We start from the raw sequence: 27,297 nt of genomic DNA on the forward strand, positions 1-27,297 counted from the left end.
TGAAATATTACATTGGCTTTTACAGAGATTTTTAAATAAACTGCAAAGGCTCCAGATTACCTAAGAATTAGGAAATATCCATCAGACAGGAAAAAAAGGTAAACATGACCTTAAAGACTTCAGCAACCCTTCTAAACAACAGCTGAAGTTTACATAGATTTGTGCAGGTAAATAGGTTAGTTACTGAAAGTTTGAACAAATATCCCATAAGACCATTTACCATAATTCATAATTGACTTTTTATTTAAAAAATTACAGGGAGCAATTTCTGGCATTTTTTTTATAAAAGTACTGCCTGTATCAAACATTTTATATCACTGTTAATTCCACTGAAGAGCTGCCTTTTTTTCTTTTTAAAGTACTAATTCCAACAGATGGGAATACATGCCCTTAAAATAGAAAGTTTCCATCATTTATTCAAATGTCAAAATTAAGATTATTGACAAGTTTATTGCTTATGGCTGGGCAAGATGCTACTAGCACATTTTAGGTAAATAATATTCTTTATTAAAAACTATGAGGTCATTCTGTTTAAAACTTTCAGGATAATTCACAGAAAATAGATATATTTATTCAAATTACACATTGAAGGGCTGGGCTACTAGCTATAGACATTTATAGTTGAAGCAGCTCTTTAAAGAAATAATATGCCCAAGTAAGTCTGTCTTGATACACTACACATAATTGAAATGAAAAAAAAAAAAAAAAAAAACCTGGAAGACCAATATTGTTATGCTATGTTCTGTTAGGATCTTAAAAAAAAAAAAAAAAAATCACACATTTAGTAGTCCATTTGTGCTTAAAATATTCATATGAGGAGCTTAAAGAAAAGAACACCTCTGTACATGATGATCAAAAGAAAGTTATAAATTTTTTTTTGAAATTGCACTGTTATTTAAACCACTTTCCTAAAGTCAGACCCTCCTTTGCTGCAGGCACAGTTTTTCAGGTCTAATTGGCAACCTGGGGAGGCCCCTCTGGTATTAGTGACGTAAAGAAGGTGGTGATAAAAGACCAAGCTGAAGCTATTAATCCAGGCCTTTGAATTGCACCGACATCTTCACCTCCATCTTCTCCACTCTCATCATCAAACCCATCATCCATAAGGCGCTCCTTTTAAACAAAACAAGAAACATACTCCTGAGTGATGTGAACCACTGGTATCAACTCACAAAAGAAAAAGAGAGTTAAGTTCTTTTTGGAAAGGAAGAATATGTGCATTTAATCAGAAATGGTTAATACATGGTCACTAGAAATCTTTTTTGGGGAGTTGGGATAATTGGGGCATATTCAGGGGCACTCAGCCACAGACCCACATCCCTAGCCCTATTTTGAATTTTATTTAGAGACAAGTTCTCACTGAGTTGCTTAGCACCTTGCTTTTGTTGAGGCTGGCTTTGAACTTGCAGTCCTCCTGCCTCAACCTCCCAAGCTGCCATTAGAAATTTTGGGGAAGGTCAAAACTAATAAATTTGAACTTACATATTCTTGAATTTGGTGGTCAAGTTTAAAGGGGAACCCACCAATGTAATGCAATAAAGTCTCATCTTGTGCATAATTTCCTTTTTAGGCCTTTTTCAGGAAGAATGTTAGTCCTTCCCACTTAATTTTAATACATGACTAATCTGGTATTATATTCTAAATTCTCACCAATAAAACCACCAAAATTTATGTTCGCTTTTCTTCACGTGCCATTCCAAAAATATTTACAGAATATGTTGGTCCCACACAATGCTAAGGAAATATCTGTATTTAAAGTTTAACAAAACTTCTATAACATACCATTTCTTCAAGTTCTAAGTTGTTTGCATTTTGCCCATCATTGTTAACATCAATGTTGTTGGGAGCCTGTTGCTGACCTCCTTCTTGCCTAAAAGGAAACCATCCAGCTTGGTGTCTGTTCAGTATAATACAGGAAAGAGAAAATAGGTTGAAATTGTTTTTATTTGTAACATTATAAAACATTAATATCCTACAAAAGAAAAATGATGAAACTATTACAAATGAAAAAAAAAAAAAAAACAAATCTCCCACTTCAGGTCAGGAACTACCCTTCTCAAAGCAATGACAGCAAAACAAAAATCAATTTAAATCTAAATCTACCATGGGCTTAAATGACTCTATGTGAGATATTAAGAGAGATCGGGAGTCACAAACCTTTTTTGGCATTTTTCAAAATGAAATATAACTAGATATTTGTTGGTTTGTTGTAGAGGAGGGACAAGGGAAAAATCAGTCTACTTGTGAAAATACATGACCTGTATTTATAGGACATCCTATTGGTAACTATAATTAAAACAAACATGTTTAGGCAGGAGTACATCATACATTTCTTCAAGTTCTAATTAAAAGGCTATATCGCATTGAATTCATAATTTTAATAAAATACAATAAACAAAAACTGATTCTAAAATTCTGATAAACATTCTTCTCAACATAGCCTGTCCCTGCTTTTGGTATAAAAATATTTCAGGTATTCAAAGCATAATATCCATAACCCTGAACTCAACATTTACAACAAATATCCTACGTCAGGTTCTGTGCTGAACAATTTTAGAAATTAATTAAAATAACCCACAAGTTCATGAACATCACTCACAAATAAACCAGTAGCATGGCTCCCATTACCATGATAAACCGACTAAAAGAAGAATAGAAGTAAACAATGCTAAGGAGAATGGCAGCACGTGAGAATGTGTACATCCAGTCTAGCCAGTCACGATTGAAGTCTTCTTCATTTAGCACTGGACCTCCCTGTGCATTCATTTGAACATTCTCATTCATGGGTCGATTTTCTTGGGCCACAAGGTTTGGGGGTGGTGGGGGTTCTTCTCCAGGAACATGTGGCAAATTTAGAGGCTGTGATACAGCAGGCTGGGCTGGGTTAGCAGTTGATGTGGCCTGAGCTGAAACTGCAGCTTGACTGAAATATTCACCAAAAAAAAAAAAAAATTAATGAACAAAAAGCTTTACCATACTATATTTTTTAAAGACTTCCTATGGAATTAAGATATTCTTCATAAACCTAATATGGAGTATCACAACTCCTGTACCATATTTTTTAGGTAAGTACAAATTCCAGTGGAAAATTGGAGCCAAGATTGATCCATGTGCAGCTAAGGAAAAGATGCTCTCTCAGTCTAGTAGTCAAAGATGACAAGGGAGAGGTGGAAGAAATAAGAATAGCCACATTCACCACTCTTCTTTTTCATTAAATTACCTTATAAACTAATTATAAGCTATCTCTTCATGTAGACCTGCTGCCATCCAGTGAAACTCTCCTATGTCTTCTCCTCTTGAATTTATAAAATGTTTTACTAGCAAAAGCATCTGAATACTAATAAATGTAATAAGGGGAGGAGCCAAGGCCAGGTTTACCTCATGTGAACTAGAGGTGAACCCTTTTTCCTTTAGACAAGTAAATTTAAAATAAAGTATCTGCTGAGATGTTTGTGAATTCTTTCTCATAATTTTGAATAACTGATTAAATACATAAGCAGATAAAATCCCAAATCAACTTACTTAGGATAAAATACAAAATAAAGCAAGTAACAGTGAATAACTGAAAAAAAAAATGAACTCAGATTAACTTACTATTGCATATAATACTGATGAGCATACATCTGTTGCCACCACAGCATCTGCAGTGGGCTGAAAGCAGGATACACTGGGATTGCAGGTGCTACAGCTTGTCCAGGAAACTGGTTGTCTATGTTTCTGCAATAAAGAAATGAAAAAATACAGTATTTCAATGCTTCAAGAGTTAAAAGCACTTCTTCTCAATTTTTATTTCTGAATTCAAGTCAACCATTATCAAAATGTTTCAAATCATACTGGAAAGAAAAATTTTCAACATTCTTCAAATAAGACCATGCAACCTAGGACCAAGTATATAGATAAAGCAAGTCATTCACAATGTGTGTAGCAAGCCTGAACATTTCCTATCTTCTCATCTCAGCCCATAAAGCCAAAAAGTACTTTATGTACATTCTCCTTAAGAACCAAAGTCCTAAAATAAATTTCATGACAAAATGTCTTGAGGAATGAGAAAATGAGCCAAATGAAATTTTATATTAGCTTAAAATATTATTAAAAATGTCAGCCGGATGCAATGGTGCATGCCTGTAATCCCAGCGGCTCAAGAGGATGAGGCAGGAGTTCAAAGCCAGTCTCAGCAACTTAGTGAGGCTTTAAGAAACTTGGCGAGACCATCTGTAAATAATATAAAAAGGGCTAGGGATGTGACTCAGTGGTTAAGTGCCCATGAGTTAATCCCTAGTACATATATATCACACACACATATATACATACACACACACACACACACACATGAGCTAATTAGTTGCAAAATAAAAATGAAGAGGACAAAAATCTGTGAAATACATTTAAAGAGCCAAGAGTGGCCTAAATGTTGTGCGCATATAGAAAGTGTGTGTACACATACGTATCTTTAAATCTATACGTAATTGGGGAGAGGTTCCTGTGGTGGGTGCTCAAACACTGAACCACATTCCCACCTACCCCTTTTTACTTTTTAAGACAGGGTCTAAGTTGCTTAGGGCCTCAAAAAGTTGCTGAGGCTAACCTCAAACTTGCAATCCACCTGCCTAACCCTCCTAAGTCACTGGGATTATAGAGATGTACCACACTTGGCTATGCATATATTTTTAAAGCTTAAAATTCTATTAATTCAGTAAGCTTGTGGAGAAACTCATTTAAATTCATTATTTCGGGAGGGGAGGGGAGGGGGGATAGTAGAGGATAGGAAAGGCAGAAGAATACAACAGACACTAGTATGGCAATATGTAAATCAATGGATGTGTAACTGATGTGATTCTGCAATCTGTATACGGGGTAAAAATGGGAGTTCATAACCCACTTGAATCAAAGTGTGAAATATGATATATCAAGAACTATGTAATGTTTTGAACAACCAACAATAAAAAAATTAAAAAAAAATTCATTATTTCATTATGCCAAAGTTTCTCCATTTCTTTTTTTTTTTTTTGTAGTTGTAGATGGACAGCATACCTTTATTTATTTTTATGTGGTGCTGAGGATTGAACCCAGTGTCTCACACATGCAAGGCAAGTAAGTGCTCTGCCACTAAGCTACAGCCCCAGCTCAGTTTCTCCATTTCTAAAATGAAGCTAATAACAGAATCTTCCACAGAGGGTTGTTACCAACATTCCATAAATGTCAGCCTAGTTTTGTTTTTAATTCCCCACAATCCCTATCTCAGAACATGTCTCCAAAGTGTGTAATGTGAGATCTGTAGAAATTCATATATATCCAGACAACTATGAGGATACACATATAAGTAAGCACAGAATTTATGAATTTGCTAACTCTCCTTCATATTACTTGAATTTTTTAAAAAAAATTTTAGTTGTACACTGACACAATACCTTTATCTTATTTACTTATTTTTATGTGGTGCCAAAGATCGAAATCAGTGCCTCACATGTACTAGGCAAGAGTTCCATCACTGAGTCACAACCCTATTACTTGAATTTTATCTTGGACTGATAGTAGTTTGTTTACCCAGTGTGTGATGAGTAATTAATGATAATTATATATTCTAAAAACCATTTACACATACAATTGGTAATAGTTGATAATAGAGATCTAATTTAGAACAGCTGGGGGTAAGGGCTAAAACTTACCAAGAGGCTGTACTTTAGGAAACCTGGTGCTAAATGAGACACAAATACTCATTTCCATATTCTTCAATGTTCCCTATGTATTACTGAAACTTTCCTTATCCTTGAAGGAGTAATGGGAGCCAATATGAGTCTCCTGATAACAGTTTTCCCCCTACTTCCTAAGCTTTCCTGAATACTCAATTAAGATGGAAAAGCAGAGAAGCTTTCTTAAAGTGGCTCCGGGCAATTGACAAGTCCTGTATAAGAAGGGAAAATAAAACCTTAACACAGCTCTTCCCTTAAAAAGATGTGAATTGTTGAACAAACCTAGAAAGAAAACCAGGGAAGAGAAATATTATAAAAAAATTTCTACAAAGATCTCAGCATTTATAACACAGGAAGCTGATACTTCTCTGAAAACTATCTAAAGCAAGTACTACCAGTAAGATGGTTTCCAATGAGGAAAAACCACCCCCTTCCTCTGAAAGCATAGCTCCACCAATCTCTACTATAAATAAGAAACACAACCTCAAACAAATCTGTTACTTGAAGTTTAAAAATGGGGAGACTGAACTTGGTCATTGTTTTTTAAAGTAGACAGAAGAAAAGCCACAAATAATCACTCAAAAATTTTTCTATAGCTTCCCACCTCACCCTATTACAGTCCAAAACACAAGGCAATTATTGAACACATGTTGCCAAACTAAATGAACTCCCCTAGATGATTCTTACATGCTTTCTTCCTTTTATTCCAATAAGTTAAAAACTACTAGCTGGGCAAGGTGGGGCAGGCCTATGATCCCAGAAACTCAGGAGGCTGAGGTAACAGGATCCCCGAAGTTCGAAGCCAGTCTCATCTACTGTTAAACAAGGCCCTAAACAACTCAGTAAGACTCTGACTCAAAATAAAAAATAAAAAGGGCTAAAGATGTGGTTCAGTGGCAAAGAGTCTCTAGGTTCAATGCCCAGTACAAAAAAAAAAAAAAAAAAACTACTGAACTATATAGAATTGCTAAAATACATTCCAGGCTCAAGCTGGCATACTATAATTTTCAATTGTGCTTATTACCCTTCAGATAACATGATACACATTTATCACCCTCCATAAAAACAAGAATTAAATGATTGGATATTAAATTACAAGTTAATATTAAAGTATATAAAAAGAAATCAATGAAACATATAAGAATTTAATATATTTTGGAGGATGCATCATTAAACAAGAAGGAAATTATCTGGTGCTAGAAAAAGTGATCACCAAAGTTGGTGGTAGGGAAAGGGAAATTTAAATGCTTCACTTTTTTCCATTTGTTTAGATAAATTTCAAGTAGACTAAAATAAAGTAATAAAGAGATAATCTAAAAGAAAATGAGAATTATTTACCAAAATTTTGGACGAAGAGCTTTCCTAATTTAAAAAGCAATAGGAACAAACAGCATAGACACACAAAAAGCAACATATTGGACATCAAAATTTACAGAGAACTTTAAAAAACACTTGGCAATCATTAGAACAACAAATGCAAATTAAAACAAAGAGAGGTTTTTTGATTATTTGAAAGTTAAAAAGATTAAAGTAAAATCCAATTCTTTCAGTGCTAGTGACAGTATAAACTGGAAGAAGCCTTTTAAAAACAAGTGTACAAAATTAAGGACGGATAAAAATGTTCTCTTATACCTATTTGTCCTAGTAATCTCGTTTTTGAAAATTAGCTCACAGAAATATGAAATATGGAAAAAATTCACACCTCTACCTTTTTAGTCTTTGTACATACTAACTCTCAGGACCCACTCATAAAACTATTCTCAGCCCTAATAATAGTTTTCCAATGGTGTTGTGATTAAGTTTTTGAAGTTTACATCTACCAAATCTGTTATAAAGAACAGTAAAGTATTTGCAGATGAAATGATATATCCAGGTTTTGCTTTAAACTCTGAGTCAAGAATAAAAAAAACAAAGAAAAACCAGAGGAAAATAGATGGAACATGGTAGTTTGTTAATACTTGCTAAGGCTGGTATTAGGTACACTAGTGGTCATTATAATATTTTCTGGGTTTTTAAAAATATTTTAACCTACATCCTGGGAACAAATTTTTACTCCTCACACTTCAGATAGAGCCCTAATACCCAGAGTATATAAAGAACACAAAAAAATTAAACAATAAGAAAACAAATAACCCAATCAACAAATGGGCCAAGGACCTGAACAGACACTTCTCAGAAGAGGACATACAATCAATCAACAAGTACATGAAAAAATGCTCACCATCTCTAGCAGTCAGAGAAATGCAAATTAAAACCACCCTAAGATACCATTTCACTCCAGTAAGAATTGCAGCCATTATGAAGTCAAACAACAACAAGTGCTGGAGAGGATGTGGGTAAAAGGGTACACTTGTACATTGCTGGTGGGATTGCAAATTGGTGCGGCCAATTTGGAAAGCAGTATGGAGATTCCTGGGAAAGCTGGGAATGGAACCACCATTTGACCCAGCTATTCCCCTTCTCGGACTATTCCCCAAAGACCTTAAAAGAGCGTATTATAGGGATACAGCTACATTGATGTTCATAGCAGCACAATTCACAATAGCTAGACTGTGGAACCAACCTAGATGCCCTTCAATAGATGAATGGATAAAAAAAATGTGGCATTTATACACAATGGAGTATTACTCAGCACTAAAAAATGACAAAATCGTGGCATATGCAGGCAAATGGATGGCATTAGACCAGATTATGCTAAGTGAAGCTAGCCAATCCCTAAAAAACAAATGCCAAATGTCTTCTTTGATATAAGGAGGGCAACTAAGAACAGATCAGGGAGGAAGAGCATGAGAAGAAGATTACCATTAAACAGGGACGAGAGGTGGGAGGGAAAGGGAGAGAAAAGGGAAATTGCATGGAAATGGAAGGAGACCCTCATTGTTATACAAAATTACATATAAGAGGAAGTGAGAGGAAAGAGAAAAAAACAAGGAAGAGAAATGAATTACAGTAGATGGGGTAGAGAGAGAAGATGGCAGGGGAGGGGAGGGGAGGGGGGATAGTAGAGGATAGGAAGGGCAGCAGAATACAACATACACTAGCATGGCAGTATGTAAAAACGTGGATGTGTAACAATCTGTATATGGGGTAAATATGGGAGTTCATAATCCACTTGAATCAAATGTATGAAATATGATATGCCAAGAGCTTTGTGACTTTTGAACAACTAATAATAATAAAAAAATTTTAAAAAGTATTTTAAGAAGTTTAAGTCTTTAAAAGTTAAAAATAATGCAATGGATAAAAACACTGTTTAACCTTAATATACATCAACAGGAATCAGTCCATTCAATTATAATAATTCACATTATGGAATACTCTGCAACTATAAAAGATGGGGCAGCTATTTTGCATTAATATAAAACAATTATCGACATATTTAGTGAAAAGGCAAGATGTAGTCTAGTATGTATAAAAGAATGTAGTATGTATAAAAGAATGCTATAATTTATGTTAAAATACATGCATGTGTATGTATGCCATGTAAGCACATTATATCCCTGGAATAATACAGAGGAAATAGCTAAGATTGGTTGCCTCTGAGGAGGGCAATTGGGTAACTAGAACACATAGTAATGAAACTCTTGTATACTTTTTTGTTTGTTTTTTATGGTACCATGCACATGTATAAGCTGTTAAGAAACAGCAAAAAGGAAGAAACTGCCTGTTTATTCTCCTTTCTAACCAAAGTATGTGTTCCCAAGAATACAGAAAGGGCTTTATTCATTATTATATCTGTAGAATTAATTTAGCACAATAAATGTGTACTGAACAACTTTATGTGAACAGCAAGAAAACACTAAAAATACAGTACTGATAGTAAGCAATTACTTAAACTTGTAAATTGTAAATTTCACTTAGTTTATTTTTCAACGCTGAATGAAAACATGTAAGGTAAACAACACAGTAAAGAATTACAGCTATATTAAAGAAAATCATTTGAAAAGAAAAAGACACTAAAAGGGAATGTTAACTGTTAAATACAACCTGAGTATTGCTTATCTAAAATCCTGAGAACAGAAGTGTTTCATATTTCAGCTGTTTTTGTATTTGGGAATATTTGCATATACATAATCAGATACCATGGAATGGGAGACAAGTCTAAATATGAAATTCATTTACCTTTCATATACACCTAATACCCAGAGCCTAAAGGTAACTTTATACATTTAGTGTGACTGCATTTTCACTGCAATTGGTCACATGAATTTTTCACTCACGGAACCATGGTGGTGCTTAAGAAGTTTTAGATTTTGGAGCACTCTGGATTTTAGACTTTCAGATTAGAGATGTTTAATCTGTAGTTGTCTCTAGATGAGTGGATAGGGTAATTTCTCCCCTTCGTTTACTGTTTTTACTCTTTAATATACACATATTGCTTTTGCAACTGAAAATAGTTTCTCTTTTGGGCAAAGAGTCAAATAAAATAGCAGAAACATAGGAGAAATGTAACACTTGGGGATGTATAATATGTCTGTCTCCATAGAAAATGTTTTATTCTTTATGCAAGGAAAACAAAGTAAGAGAATAACTTGGTCTCTCATGGCCCAAGAAAATTCACAACAAGGAAACTGCTGATACAATCAGTCCTCTGTATCCATGGATTCTCCATCTAAGAATTCAACCGACCATAGATGGAAAATATTTGGAAAAAAAAAAAGTTGCATCTCTAGTGCACATGTAGACAGACTTTCTTACTTGTCCTCATTCCCTAAACAACAGAACTTAATGAGTTACAATGTCCATCATCTATTTCAATATTCTTTACTATCTTTTCATTTGTATTTATAAAGTCAAAATACTAATGATAGACAGTATTTTTTAGAAAAAATACTTAATCAAATGATAGACAAAATAGCCACTTCAGTAAGATTGTTAAGAACAAAGACTTATAATTCAGATATGGATTTGAATTCTAGTCCTAACATTGACCATGTTTATGAATTTCAATAAGCTATATTATTATATTAGCCTTTAAGCTTTATTCTCCCCATCCATAAAATGGGAGAATATTGTACGTAGACCAACAGGGTTGGTATAAAGTTTAATGAAGAAAGGCATGTATAAATGTTTATTAATACAATGCCTAGCCTGTGCTGATACTCAGTATTATTAATATCCTTTTAGAACTGTCACAAATTTCTCAACATTATCAATGAACCAATAAGTATGCAATTCATAAAACAAAATAGAATGTCACTTTATCCTGTATCAAATTAAAACAAGGACATTCCAATTTATCACAATGGCAAGTATGTGCACAGATATGGGGACACATGCTCTTTAACAACTGTTATTGGCAGAATAACATAGCATACAACTTTTCTTTACTGGAATTTTACAATAATCTTTAAGAGCCTCAAAAAGTCTTAAGAACACTTTGACTCAGGAATTTCGCTTCTCACAATGTATCCTAAAATTATGACCATACTTAAGAATGTTGGTTTCAGTGAAGTTTAGTAGGAAAAAGTTAACCCAAATATTTATGTTAGACAATTGTCTCAAATTATTCACTCTTTGATAACAGAATCATATGTAAACCTCTGCCATACAGTGGCAAAGGTGGCAAGTGCTGATGCATACTGGCTTACAAGAGCTGATGGCTAAAGTTCAGGAATTTTGTGAGTCAAACCTTGGTGTCTTAAAATTGGCCACGGTGAGAGTATTTACACCACAGAAATCAGGAAATCCAGGGCTTATTTTTTTTCCTGCAGAAACGCCAGCTGTTAAGCTTTTCTAGCACAGCACTACCTGTAACTTTGTAATATCTCCCCCATGCCAATGATAATGAGTATCCTTGTGACTTGCTTTGGACAATCAATATTAATAAATGTAACACATATAAGGTTTTAAATATGCTCAGGGGTTAGCTTGCCTTCTTGTGTTTGTCATTTACCATGAGAAGAACATGTCCTAGGGAATTACTGATCCACAGAGAAGGAACAACATGAAACAGAACTGAACTCAACCTACAGCCTGAAGCAGAGCTATCCTGGGTGACTTACAAACCCGGGAGCAAGAAAAACAAGAGTTTTATTGTATGCGACTGAGATTTTCAAAACCAATAAATATACTTTCCATTGATAGAAGAGTAAACAATTAGTATATCCAGATAATTAAAAAACAGACTTTAAATGCTGAAGATTTATATTTATCTGAAAATATATCCAAGCTATGTTATTTTAAAAGCATTTATAAAATAAAATAAAAAGTATGATATTTCCATTGAAAAAGTAGACAGAGAAAAGTGTTTAAAACATATTTATAAAAATGTAAGTAGCAACTATTTTTGAGTGATGGCTTCAAGCAATTTTTACTTTAAAAAACAGACAACATAGGAAGGTATATATTAGTCAGCTTTTTATCACTGTGACCAAAACACCTGACAGAACAACTTAGAAGAGGAAAGGTTATTCTGGCTCATGGCTTCAGAGGTTCAATCCATGGTTAGCTGATTCCTTAGTTCTAAGACTGAGACAAGGCAGAACATGGCAGAAGGGCATGGAAGAGGAAAAATGCTCAGTTCATGACAGCCAACAAGGAGAGAGAGCTTAAGCTGAATGTAGAGGTAACATAATCCCCCAAAGCAAGCCCAGTGACCTACTTCCACAACACACCCTACCTGCCAGTTAACACCATTCATCCATTCAAATTATTAACCGATTAAAATTGATTAATTCACCAATTACATTATATCTTACCTCCAAACATTCCTGCATTGTCACACACATGAATTTTGGGGGACACCTCATATTTAAACCATAACAGTATAATGAGTAGGATTTCAATTTTATTATAAAACAAGGGCTATTACTATTTCAGAGAGAAAAACTGAATATATAAAAAACTGGTTATTCTATAAACCAGTCATCAATTTTTAGAGTTAAGATAAATAAATGTGACAGCACAACATAATGAGCCAAAAAACAGTAAGATTTATAAATGTGACTTTGTAAAGGGACAGACAGTGTGGTGATGTGCAGTTCTGCTATGCCCTTCTCATGTTTCCTCATGAGCTGGTTAGACAACTAATCCTCTACATAAGGACTTCTCAAAGTGAAGTTCCCAGGTCTTGTTAGGTTGGCAGATTTCTAAAAACCACCCCAAAACTAGTGATTGAAAATCTCAGGGAGAAGGAAAGAGGAATCAGAAATTTTAATAAAATCACTAAAGATTGAGAATACTAACCTACATGATAGAAAACACAAGCCTAACTAATTAAATGTAAATTTTACTGGAATTTAAAAATGAGGAGCAGAGCTTTTATTTTGATGATGAATTATTTCAGGTCACCATATTACTGCTTTAGTATATTTAAGACTGTGTTAAATAAAATTTAAAGATATAAAGCCTTCATTTGTAAAATATAACAACTATATAGTCAAAACATATTCATTGTTGAACTAAATAATGTATTTATTGAACTATCTTATCAATTGTTTTATAAATCATAAAGTATTCTCTCCAAATATAAAGTCTTATTTTCTAGCACTATGTACTGGCATTCATTCATTTGAATGCTTTAGTGTACCAGGCACACAAAATGCCTATAAATTGTCTGCTGAATGGATGTCCAATATTCACTCATAAGGATGAATGAATTTAAAAATAATTGCTAACACATCACTATGCACCTATTATTACTGTTTTAACCACTTGACATCCACTAATTCTTTTAATCCATATAGAAATCCAATAAGTACTATTGCCCTCCAAGTAATGAACAAACTAAATAAAGCATAGTAGGGAAGAGACTTGCTTAAGCAGTGAATGAATAAATTCTGGATTTAAACCCAAGCAGGCTGGCTTCAGCATCTGTGTAAACACTAAACTATACTGCCCTGCTGACTAAAAATCCATATTATCTAGCAATAGACTCCCTAAGTGAAGCTCAAATAGATTCCCTAAGTGAACAGTTTTGTTACTATTTTCCCCCTCACTTCTGGCAAAATAAATACTATTTCAGATTTTTCTAATCCATTTAATAATACCTTTATGATCATTCAATTTCTTCCTCTGTGAAGTACCTATTCAGTTCCTTTGCCCATTTATTGATTGGGTTATTTGGGGTTTTTTGATGGTATGTTTTTTGAGTTCTCTGTATATCCTGGAGATTAATGATCCATATAAGATGCAGGTGGCAAAGATTTTCTCCCTTTCTATAGGCTCTCCATTCATGTTCTTGTTTCCTTTGCTATGAAGCTTTTTAGTTTGATAACCATCCCATTTATCAATTCTTGATTTGACGTCTTGCACTTCAGGAGTCTTGTGAGGAATTTGGTTCCTAGGCTGACTGGATGGATAATTGGGTCTACATTTTCTTCTAGTAGGTGAAGGGTCTCTGGTCGGCCTAGGTCCCTGAGCCACTTTTAGTTTTGTACAGGGTGAGAGATAGGGGTTAAATTTCAATCTACTACATATAGATTTCCAGTACCATTTGTTAAAGAGATTATGTTTTCTCCAATGTATGTTTATAGCACTTTGTCCAGTATGAGATAATTGTATATATGTGGGTTTGTCTCTGAGTCTTCTATTCTGTTCCACTGGTCTTCATGTCTGTTTTTATGCAATGCCATGCCATTTTTGTTACTATAGCTCTGTATTATAATTTAAGATCAATTATATAATTTAAGGTTTATTTAATGGTTAACATACAAAAAAATGTTCAACATCTCTAGCAATTACAAAAATATAAATTAAAACTAGACTTAGATTCCATCTCACTCTGGTCAGAGTGGCAATTATCAATAATACAAGTAACAATAAATGTTGGTGAAGATGTAGGGGAAAAGGTACATTCATACATTGCTGGTGGGACTGCAAATTGGTGTAACCATTCTGGAAAGCAATATGGAGATTCCTCAGAATATCTGTAATGGAATCATCATTTGACCCAGTTATCCCACTCCTTGGTGTATATACTCAAATGACTTAAATCAGCATACTACAGTGACACAATTCACAACAGCAAAGCTAGGTGCCCTTTAACAGATAAATGAATAGAGTAAATATGGTATATACACACAATGAAATATTACTCAGCCATAAAGAAGAAGAAATTGTCACATTTGCCAGTAAATGGACAGAACTGGAGACTATCCCGCTAAGTGAAAGAAGCCAGTCCCAAAAAATGAAAAGGCCAAATGTTCTGATATGTGGATGCTAACATACAATGGAAGGTGGGGGTGAGGAACAGAAGTTCACTAGATTAGACAAAGGAGAATGAAAGGAATGGAGGGAGGATGGGATTAGCAATGACAGTAGAATGAATTTGACATAACTTTCCTATGTTCATATATGTATATGCAATCACTGAAATTCCACATCATGTACAACCACAAGAATGGGATCCTAATTACGATAAGTTAGATTCTACATATGTATAATATGTCAAAATACACTCTACTAGCTGGGCTTGGGGTTGCATACCTATAATCCTAGCGGCTTGGGAGGCTGAGGCAGGAGGATCACAAGTTCAAAGCCAACCTCAGCAACAGTAGGGCACTAAGCAACTCAGTGAGCCCCTGTATCTAAATAAAATACAAAATAGGGCTGGGGATGTGGCTCAGTGGTCCAGTGCCCCTGAGTTCAATTCCTGGTACTATCAAAAAAACCCAAAAAACAACAACAACAAAAAACCACTCTGCTGACATGTATAGCTAAAAAGAACACATTTTTTAAATTTTAGAAATTTGAAAAATAAAAATAAATTTCATTATAAAGGTAAAAAATAGTAATAATACCTTAATTAGCTGGCTTTTTAAAAATTTTTTAATTTGTCTTAATTAGTTATACATAATAGTAGAATGCATTTTGACATATGGTACACAAATGGAGCACAACTTCTCCTTCCTCCTGCTGAACATGGTGCAATCACACCAGTAGTACAATCATACATGTATATAGGGTAATAATGTCCATCTCCTTCCACTGGCCTTCCCATCCCCATACCCCTTCCCTTCCCCTCACTCCCCTCTGCACAATCATTGTACATTCTCCCTGCCTCGCCCCCCATTATGGATCCACATCTACTTATCAGAGAAAACATTCAGCCAAAACATTCTTTTGGGCTTGGCTTATTTCACTTAGCATAATATTCTCCAGCTCCATCTACTCATGGGCAAATGTCATAAAGTCCTTCTTTTTAAGGCTGAGTAATATTCCATTGTGTATATGTACCACATTTTCTTTATCCATTCATATTTTTAAGGGTACCTAGGTAGGTTCCATAGCTTAGCTATTATGAATTGAGCTGCTATAAACATTGATGTGGCTGCATCACTGTACTAGGTTGATTTTGAGTCTTTTGGGTATACACCAAGGAGTGGGATAGCTGAGTAAAATGGTGGTTCCATTCCAAGTTTTCTGAGGAATCTCCATCCTGGTTTCCATAGTGATTGCACCAACTGGCAGTCCCACCAGCAATGTATGAGTGTACCTTTTTCCCATATTCTTATCAACACTTATCGTACTTATATTCTTGATAATTGCCATTCTGACTTAAGTGAAATGAAATCTTATTTTTGATTTGCATTTCTCTAATCACTAGAGATGATGAACATTTTTTCATGTTTGTTGTTCGACTGTATTTCTTCTTCTGTGAGGTGTCTATTCAGTTCCTTAGCCCATTTATCGATTAGATTATTTGGGGTTTTTTTTTTTTTTAGTTCTTTATATATCCTGGAGATAAATGCTCTATCTGAGGTACATGTGGTAAAGATTTTCTCCCATTCTGTAGGCTCTCTCTTCACATTATTGTTTCCTTTGCTGAGAAGAAACTTTTTTAGTTTGAGTCTATCTGATTTATTGATTTTACTTCTTGCACTTTAGGAGGCTGGTTAAGGAAGTTCATAAGCCAATGTGGTGGACATTTGGTCCTACGTTTTCTTCTATTAGGCGCAAGGTCTCTGTTCTAGGGCCTACGTCTATAATCCAATTTGAGTTGATTTTTGTGCAGGATGAGAGATACAGATTTAAATTCATTTTTCTGCATATGGATTTCTAGTTTTCCCAGAATCATCTGTTGAATAGGCTATCATTTCTCCAATGTATGTTTTGGGCGCCTTTGTCTAGTAAGAGATAATCATATTTTTGTGGTTTGTTTCTGTGTCTTCTATTCTGTATCATTGGTCTACATGTCTACTTTGGTGCCAATATAGCTAATTCTTTTTCTCTCTTGTTGACTGATTTCCCCTATAACCTAGTTTAGAAAAATTACTAATCTTTTACTGATATGTCTTATTCTGAAGACCTGCTATCTTACAAGCTTTATTTTGTTTATTACAAAATAAATAAGTATGGAAAAGTTTAAAATCATCCAGAGATAACCACTATTAATATATCATATTATATTCTTCTAGGCTTATTTTTAAAACTCCCACCTTCCGCCACTATACTAAATAAAATAAGTAAAATTATCTGTAGAAGAGGCACTGTACTGTCTTACTCTGACAAAAAGAAAGGAAATGAATCACTGTCATAAGACACAAAGTATTATAAGCTACTGTTCCACAATGAAAATTCTAAGAACTCTGCCTGTTACAAATAACTAAGTTTTGGCTTATACTTATCATATTCTAAAAATAAAAATATTTTCATAGGGCCTTATAAAAGTCTATAACCAGCTTCATCTTAAATGCTTACTTTGACACAAAAGTCTTTATACTAAAGAAATATGAGACAAATGAGGCTTCTTATATTTTGCTGTATATTCAGTGTTATTCTTCTATATTAAAAAATGAACTAAGATAAAAGTTCTAAGTAAAAGGTGTGAACCTGAATGTTCATGCTATCCTATTTAGTATAGCAGTCCTCGGTTACATCACCTCCTTTACCATTCTGGGTCCTAGCCATTTCTAGCTCACCAACATACACCGGGAACAGTGCCACACACTACAGCCCCAGGGTTTCATGTACAATGCAAAGCAATCATCACTACCTGTTACTTACATTTCCTTTACTTCAAAATATAAATAAATGAAAGTATCCCAATAAAGCATCTGCCTTCACACAACAACTGAGGTCCAAACTATATTTTCTAAGATCCTCTCTGATTTCTGAAAAATGTGCTTTTACCCTGTGGCTGCTAGCTGTATTTCCTACAGAATTGCCAAACTAAAGAGGCCTGTTGTAGTTGTTAAACATAAGGTAGGCACAGTAAGCTTCTTTAAAAGCCTCCTCTATAGAACACTCAATTCAGTGATTCTAGATAATATAGAAGGGTCATGTATCTTTGTAAGCCAGGGTGGTTTTTTACTCTATCTCAGTTGTTCCTAAGCCTGGAGGATCTGAAAAACAGATTGCAATTCCTACTCTCACAAGCATACCCTCCCTCACCCACCTACTCTCCAGAAGAGTAAATTGAGTAACTCAATAGTGAAACTGAATGAAGGAAAAAAAAAATTAGTTTCCTAGGCGCCTACCTACTCAAAAGTATGATCCAAGCACCCTAATTTCACTTACCCTTGCATTACATATGGAAACTGTGCTGGGTCAGTTTGTGCTTGTGGAAGGGTACGCTGCCTCAATCCTTCAGAGGAAGACGCGGCAGCTAACGACAAAGTTTCTTGACTGGATGATGGAGTTGTTGATCCTGAATGATCTGAACTCTAAAACAAAAATGGAATTATTTTTTTCAAGGAAACTTAATTTATTACACTCACGAGATTACAGGCATGCTAAAAAAATGTACTCATAAATACCCTCCGCAAAGTAACTGAATTTTAGAAATGACCCAATATGATTCAATCTTAATAAAATTAAAGAAGTCAGAAAGTTAAAACTGCTTAACTAAACAATATACATAAATGCATTTATCAACTACATAAAGCTGAGTAGAAGAACAATAAACAAAAACTGCATACGACATTTTTGGATTAAACTAATGAATGCAAAGTTCCTTTCATGATGCCTACACACAGAAAATGCTCAATAAAACTAACTACTAGGTCATTTAAATAGATACTATGCACCAGGTACTGTGTAACATGCTCTTGGTAACACACTAGCTTAACATGATGAGGAACAAGAAGGAATACATGATCTACAATCTGATGCTACCTCTGATATTAACAAAGACAACAACCTTAAAGATTCACTTAATCTCTCAAGAATCTCTATTTTCTTATAGAAAATGAGACTGAACCAGATTTTCAAGATTCCCTTCAGTTCTAAAAGTCTATAAGTTCACAGATGCCGCAAACAAATATTGATTTTTTACAAAATGAGTAAGATACCAAACAGGACTTTTTAATTCTCATGTTCACTGATTCAATAACCTTAACCAATATAGTGCCTAAAATATCACCTCTGTTTGTTGAAAGTAGTTTATCCAAGTGTCTTATGTAAATTTAAAACATAATTTCATTTTATATAAATTACAGTTTTTTCACTTTTGTAAAAGTTGGGTATAACATTGTTTTAACATCCTTTCAACTTTGGTGAAATTGTATTTTACCTGTACTGCCTTCCAATTGACAGAAGTCTTGGTCCCAAGCCCATAGGTCTCTTGCAAAACTAACAAAAGCTTTAAGATGTTAATTCGGGGAGGAGGAGAAGGAAAAGGAGAGAACTGGGGAATGAAGTTGACCAAATTATGCTATGTGCATGTATGAATATATCACAATGCATTCCAATTTTATATATAACTATAATGCACTGAGTAAATTAAATGGAAGATCAACAGAGTAGAGGAAGGCAATAGGGGGAGGGAGGAGAGGAAGAAGGGAGTACTGGAGAAAACTACATTATATGCATTTATGAATGTTAAAATGAGTTCCGCTGTTATGTATAACTATAATGCACTAAAATTTAAAGCAATAGGGATAGGTAGAGAAGAAGGGAGTACTGGGGATAAAAATGGAGAAAACTACAATATAGGCATTTATGAATGTCAAAATAAATTCCACTATTATATATAACTATAATGCACTAATCTTTTTTAAGATTAAAAAAAAAATTATGCTACTTCACACAAACTAGATACCAAATAAAGACTCCAATTATTTGGGACATAAACTTGGAAAGGCTTTTCTTGGCAAGATTTCTCACTAAAGGAACATCTTGATATAATATTCATTAATATAGTTAATAGAAGAAAAACCTAGTCATTCATCAACATAGCCTAATTTCACTAGACCTAATGACTTCTGACCTTTTAGGTAATTCTTTAGTGATTAGATTTTTAACACTTTTTCTTTTTCTTTAAATCCCTCTGAAGGTTTTGAGCCACAAAATATTTAGGGCGATTCAATTTAACATTCCTTTGATATTCTTTAAATTTTTCTTAACACTCTGAAAAAAAATATACATACTAATGACATGAAGTCATAGCTTAGGAACCACTAGACAAGTCAATTAAATCAGAAGGTTCTTTCCTAACAAAAATCTGAAGCAATACAACTGTGTCTAAGACTACAGACAAAACTTCATGCCAATGCCAATATTTGACCCTTGGTCATAATCAAGGTAGGAAGCATATAAAGAGTCTTGGGTGTTCAGATAAAGCATATTTCCATTTGATATAAGCTAAATTCCTATAGTTGTTACTAGAACTTACCATGCTATATTATTAAGTAGAACAACTAGAAACCTAGTTTCATAAAGAAGCAGTTTACTAGCATGTATTGGAAGATATTTCAACTAGTTATCACTCCTACCACTCATCCCTTCCTTAAAAGTTTTGGCTAGATTCTTGATAAAAAGGAAAGTATACTTATCCAAATCATAGCTACCTGCCTGAAGTTTAAAGCAAGCTTCCACTAATCCCAATCCTCTCACTCCAAATCTATCGTTTAAACTTCAATGGAAAAATAAAAAATAATTTAAAAAAAGATATCAGTATCAATGTCTTTAAAATTTGTAGAGACTGTTAAATTGAAAAGTTCAAATATTACAAAAATTTTCAAAACAATTTTAGACAGATGGAAAAACAGAGATATAAATAAACCAAGTCTGAAATAGGTAAAATAGGTAAGTACATTAAATACTTCTTCCCCTGTAGTCTGAATGTATGCCCAAATCCAGTGATTTAAAATAAAAATACATACAAAATCCTTGATCAATTACTATTTCAAGAAGATTTAAGGTATTTGCAAATTTAAACAATTTAACCTACCTTGAATAACTACATTAGATACATTATTTTGTTGAAATTTCACTGGCCTGAAAATCTATATAATATAACCATTTCATAATTCTGTTTTCTGAGTATTTCAGTCATTAATTAAACTGTGAAGATAGGCTCTATTAATGCCTGCCATTCAGTAAATTATAACCCATAGTAAATAGGATTCTAAAAACAAATTTTAAATGCCATATTCCAATCATTCAAAAAACAATCTCAAAACCCACAGGTTACAACTCTTCTGTTTTCCATTTAGATTTTGAGAGGCAAAGAAGAAGAAGAATCAGAAAACTTCAATGTTTACTCCTCCTAAAACAACTCACAGAATTGCTGCTGGATGCCAACGCTTCCCGACTTTCTCTATTGGTACTGGATTTTGGAGAACTGGGAGGAGTCCGAGAAGTACAAACTAGATGAACCATATGATACTCATCTTGCTAAAATTAAAGAAGATTACATATTTAAAAGGGAGTCCTAGAAAATATAATTCAAAAATGTTAGTACCTAACCTAAAATACTTAAAACTTACATTCCTTTCTAGTCTAGCCAGTTATTAGTAATAAACTGTTGTCATTTGAAGGTAACTTTGCCATTTTAATATTTGAATTAATTATATAATTCAAATATTGAATTCAATATTTTCCCTCCATGTTTGAAAAATAATCTAAGTATGTGCTATATTAAAAAATTATTATTTTGCATTCCAAGCAGTCTTGAAGCAAACAATGCTGTAAAGTTGGGAGAGCGGAATCTATTATTTCAATATATAAAAGAAATAGCACCTTAATATCAGAACTGTTAAGAGTCACCATGAAGCTTAGACCTACCAACTTTCAATAGTGAAATTATTTCAACTACTTAGAGTTAGCACCCATAAAAGAAACTCAAATAACTTCATCGTAGTTTCATTTGTCTTAATTTTAGCTGTTGTTGAAATGTGCCCAATTTTTAAGTCAAACATTTTTTATCTGGAACAATTATACGTATGTTTAAACTCTGTTCTATAAACATTCCATGTGTTTCCACAAACCTACAACTGAAGGAAAATATGCTAAACAATGATTAAGCATGGCATTTAAGCTTAGTTCATGCATATTTTACACTCAGACAAAGCTAGTACAAGATGAGGAAAAAATAAAGGTCAAAGAAGAATGATGCATTAGCAATTTAAAAAGAAGAAGATGAAGAACAACAACAACAGAATGATAAAAAGAGGCAGAAAGAAAACAAGAGATTTTTAGTGGTGAGAAAGGGAAGCAAAACTACTAGAAACTAAGAACTGATTATCAACTGCCTACCATGAACCTAGAATCATGCTTAATGATGAGATGAACCCAAGAAAGATAAGCTCAGCCCCTTAAAAAGTCTCAAGACATTTGTTAAGAGATCAGACAACAAGTACATTAGAGCATAGTTAGAAAAACATATAAAAGAGTCTCTTGCATAAAACTTGAGAAGCACAAACTCTAACTGATTTAGGAATTCAGGGGAAGAAGTTAATGGAATTAAAATGCTAAGAAAAGACATCACAGACAGTGTGTGACATAAAATATGCTTGAAGGTGCTACTAATTTACAATGTTCTCTCAGCTTCTGAGTATGAATATCAAAAAGTATTTAAGTATAGTTTGGGCGCTGTGGTACATGCCTATTAATCCCAATAGCTCAGAAGGCTAAGGCAGGAGGATTTTGAGTTCAAAGCCAGCCTCAGCAAAAGCGAGGAGCTAAGCAACTCAGTGAGACCCTGTCTCTAAATAAAATACAAAACAGGGCTGGGAACATAGTCAGTGGTTCAATGCCCCCGAGTTCAATCCTCGGTACCAAAAAAAAAAAAAAAAAGTATTCAAGTATAGAATGTTTACCCTTAGAAACCTAGGTTCAAATTTTTCATACTAATCATAACTCAGTGTTCATTCACTTTTGGGGAACATTTCTATAAAATATTTTATAACTAAACAAGTAAAGCTAATGGCAAAATTTAACAATGCCTTTAACAAAACCAGTTCAATGGTCTACTCAAAATGTAAACATACTGCTCAAAATGCTTGATCTAACAGTTTTTTCACTAAAGCAGTTTAATTTTTAAATCTTCTTCTCTAAAACTATTTCTGGCAGCAAAAGCCTTTTTTAAAAAAAAATTTTTTTAAGTATTTCTTTAGTTGTAGGTGACACAATATCTTTATTTTATTTATTTATTTTTATGTGGTGCTGAGGATCGAACCCAGGGCTTCGCATGTGCTAGGCGAGTGCTCTACCGCTGAGCCACAACCCCAGCCCAGCAAAAGCCTTTTAAAGAGTATTCATGTGTAGGTCCAAGCTATCCTTTAGATAAAATAGTAAAGATATCTGCATTTCAAAGCAGACAGCAGAAATGCCTATAAACAGGGAAAAAAAAAAAAAAACAACCATGCAGACACAGAGGTTTTCTGGACTATTCAGCATGATGCTATAATGGAGTCATGTCATTATTCATTTGCCAAAACCCACAGAATGAATGTACACCAACAAGAGTGAATTCGAATGTAAACTATGGACTTTAAGTGATAATGTGTCAATATAGGTGCATTGATAATAACAAGTGTACTACTCTTGTGCAGGATGTTGGCACTGAGATGGGTTCAGCATGTGAAAGGAAATCTCTGTACCTTCCATTCAATTTTGCTATAAACCTATTTTGCCCCCCCCCACCCCGCCAAAATAAAGTCTACTGTAAAAAGAGAAAAGGGAATCTGCCACAAAATTCCACTATTTTTGAGGGGGCAAATATTAAACCACTTTAGCTATTTGAAACTACATAATGAAAATGACTGTACCAAATCACACTGGCAAAGCTAAAATGTCAACTAAGCAGAAAAAACAACCGTATACATAAACATCACAATAAATATCAGAATAAAATGCAGATCTTCTAAATCAGATCAGGTCTATCCACAACAATATTAATTATTATTCAAAGATCAAAAACAAAATATAAAGCTATTCAACTCTGCTATAATCACAAAAAAGTAAAATTTCAAAGTATAAATCCTACAAATAAGTATGAGCTAAAAGCTGCCATTAAAATAACTAGTATCCAAGCTCATTGTCAAAAAGATACACTGAAATAAACATATTTTAGTGATGAGGATTAGCATTCAGAGCTTGATGATGGGAACAAAAGTAGAACTTCATTCTACTTCCTATCCTGAAATGAAACTTCCAACCCAAACAATCTATTAAACTGTCATGCAGTAAAGGGTATTAGAGGAAAAACTGGTACTAGTCTTTCACTACCTACTGAGCACTCTATTCCTATACCACTTATATAAGTCATTAGTGTTTTCTTCCAAAAGATGACAAATAACAACACAAATATATAATCCTTCCTCAAATTTAGCTATCAGATGAAAATATAACACTGTTACTCAAACTAATCTGAACCTATCACACTGTTTACTTTCTAATTTATTTTACCAGTTAGGCTAAACCATAGGGGTTAATTTAAATAAAAATTGAACTAGTTGGATAAAACTGCAGAAACATCTCTCACAAAATGAATATATTTGGTTTCAAAAAGTGGAAGAAAAGCTTACTTTTCTGAGAATGTCTTTCAGCTGCAGATGATCAGGAAGCAGTCTGCCAGAATAAACCAATCTCTGATCCTTCGTCAACTATAGGATAAAGAAAAGAAATCACTTTACTAATTATACAAATTTTAAGTTGGGAAAAATATGACTAAATATAGGTAATATAAAACCCCCTTTAGGGATAATTCAGCAAAAAAACTGACATAATTAATAATTTGTTTTTCTAATTTCTACTTAAGATAATTAAAGTACTCAGCAACTGGCAGCAAACCTATAATAATACAAATAATTATCATATTTTTAAATTGTGGCCAAAGAAAGGAAAAATTGGGAATCTGTCTTTTCAACTATAATGCATGCATGACTATCATTAAAAACCTCCAATATTACATAAATGAGAAAAATGGTTGGCCTATTAACAGTAGGCCAGGTATGGTGATGCACACCTATAATCTCAGAGACTCTAGGAGATGAGGCAGAGGATCACAAGTTCATGGTCAGCCTGGACAACTTAGTAAGACACTGTCTCAAAAAATTAAAAGGGCTGGAATGTGGCTTTGTGGGTGCAATTCCCAGCACATACACAAGAATATTTAAGTAGTCAATAGCAGGATAAAATTTCAAGGTCACCAGAATTATTTTGCATTGTTTTATCAGTGCTTTTAATCTAAAATATATACATAAGACTTATTTTCTTCTTTACTAACATAATGCAGAACAATTTATTGGTTTTAATTCAAGAGCCACTTGAATTTAATTACAATTTGGGTAACTATTCTAGTTTTTATTATCTCTGACACTGTGCACAAATAGCTTTATACATTTTCAGAATCACAAGACTTGAAAAACTTTAACACAAATACTTGGAGATTCAGTTGTCATCTGTATATGCAACCAGGATACAAAATATATACTGGTTAGTTCTGTCATATTTTATTCTTAATGATAAATCTGCTAATGTCTATACTGCTTGCATACTTAACATTAAAGCATCTTCATTAGATTTACTTGCCTTGAACATTCACCTGCAAATAAGCCTATTAAGACAATATCAGCTATATCAACTGTTAAATCCAAAAATAAAAATCTATAACAATTTTTAAACAGACTATATGTTCAACATGGCTATTATAAAAGACTATATGAGTAGTTACTATATATATAGTTATATATACTATAAACAGTCATAACAGAAATTATCCTACTGACTAAGGTCTGAGGTTCAGGTATCCTTATACTCCAAAGATGAAGGGAAAGGCACTGTTTGCCAAGATACTTAACTGTTAAGTACAGTTTCTCCTTTAAGTAGCCATTTCTAAAATAGGTAAATAGACACTCCATATGAAAACAACCAAATACAACATAAGAGGTTTTTTGGATAAATATCACAAGTCTCCAAAGTTCTTATTAATTCATATAAAGTCTGAGTGGGGTACCACAATGTTGTGAAATATGTATTTGGTCTTCATTCTATTTCCTTCCAATACCGCTCCTGAAATCCCTAGACTCTGCAATGATAAGTGTATCTCTTGCATGCTAAGGAATGACTGGTGGCTAGGGGTCCCTAAAGAGCTCATGTAATTAAAGAGTTAAAACTTTCAGTCTCACCCTCCAAATTCCAAAAAAAGAGGCCAAATTTTGAAATAACAAATCAATGGCCAATGATTTAATCAATCATGCCTATGTAATAAAGCACCCATAAAAGACTAAGTTCTGAGAAATTCCTCAGCAGAATATGTTAGTAGTAGCAGTAGTTCCACTAGAAGGTGGTATGTCAGAAAGGACACAGAAGCTCTCCAACACCGCTTCTCCATATCTTCCCATATGTATCTCTTCCATCTGGTCGTTCATCTGATCCTTTGTAATATCCTTTAGAGTATATAAGTAAACATAAGTCAATGTTTCTCTTGGGTTCTGTGACCTGCTCTAGAAAATTAACCAAACCAAAAAGGGAGTCTAAAGAAACCTCATTTATAGCAGGTTGGTCAGAAATACAAATTGTTCTCATACTAAGAATCTATAGTGGGGAGAAGGACTGAGCCCATCTCCAGATAGTGTCAGAACTCAACTGAATTAGAGGACACCCGGCTACTGTCTCCTGGAGAATTATCTGCAGAGTTGCTTGCTTGCTGGTAGGGAGAAATTCTCACATTTTTTTCAGCCGAGGTCACAGAAGTATCTGTATTGTGGATGGTAGGAGAAACTGAATTTATTTTTTTGTTTTTCCCCCATACCCTTACCATCAGTGAAGTGTAAATTACATATAAGTTAAAAGCTAAGTAGATAATGAATGATGTAAACCCCTGGCAAAAATGAATTATCTAATTCTTTATAAATTTCTATAACATGATTATTGAAGGACAGTCAAGTCACAGACTTAACCAACTTCATTTTATCCCTTTCTAATTCCATTTACCTCTTTTAATTTGTTTTCCTTCTGAGCCACATGTTTTATTAAAAAAATTTTAGTTGTAAATGGACACAATAACTTTATTTATTTTTATATATGGTGCTGAGGATCGAACCCAGTGCCTCACATGTGCTAGGTAAGCACTCTACCACTGAGCTACAACTCCAGCCCCCAGAGCCACTTTCTTCTGCAGATATCTTAGATTCCAGGACCAGAGGTCTGATTGATAAGCATCTTTACGATAGGGAAATAAAATTGTCCCCAAGCAATGGCAAGCCTCCCAGAACAGATCATCCCATGATAAGACTGCCCCACTAAGCAGGAACAATTATCCCATGACAGAAACACCGTATTCCTATGAGGCATTTCATCCCCATGACAGAAGCACCCCATGACTGAAGGAAGGCTTCCCACCTACACAGAAGGAATCATCTCACCTAGGAATTAAATTGTCCCCCCTCAGGTGATGATAGCCTTCCCACAGTTTCACAGAACCAGTTCTGAAATA

General features: G+C 33.9%; 1 protein-coding gene across 1 annotated transcript in view; it reads right to left on the reverse strand.

The window, feature by feature from the left end:
• Positions 1–215: 215 nt before the first annotated feature.
• The window catches only part of Herpud2 (HERPUD family member 2), a 41,691-nt gene continuing 14,609 nt past the window's right edge, over positions 216–27,297 (reverse strand). The window contains exons 2-8 of the mRNA XM_027939635.2: positions 24,386–24,463; positions 21,138–21,251; positions 18,153–18,298; positions 3,595–3,717; positions 2,600–2,923; positions 1,783–1,897; positions 216–1,113 (exon numbers count right to left, since the gene is read on the reverse strand). Coding sequence (XP_027795436.1) covers positions 952–1,113; positions 1,783–1,897; positions 2,600–2,923; positions 3,595–3,717; positions 18,153–18,298; positions 21,138–21,251; positions 24,386–24,463 — 1,062 coding nt within the window. The 3' untranslated portion in view covers positions 216–951. The remainder of the gene's footprint in view (positions 1,114–1,782; positions 1,898–2,599; positions 2,924–3,594; positions 3,718–18,152; positions 18,299–21,137; positions 21,252–24,385; positions 24,464–27,297) is intronic.

The sequence above is a fragment of the Marmota flaviventris genome, chromosome 1 (assembly GCF_047511675.1).
Source record: "Marmota flaviventris isolate mMarFla1 chromosome 1, mMarFla1.hap1, whole genome shotgun sequence".
Taxonomy (NCBI): domain Eukaryota; kingdom Metazoa; phylum Chordata; class Mammalia; order Rodentia; family Sciuridae; genus Marmota; species Marmota flaviventris.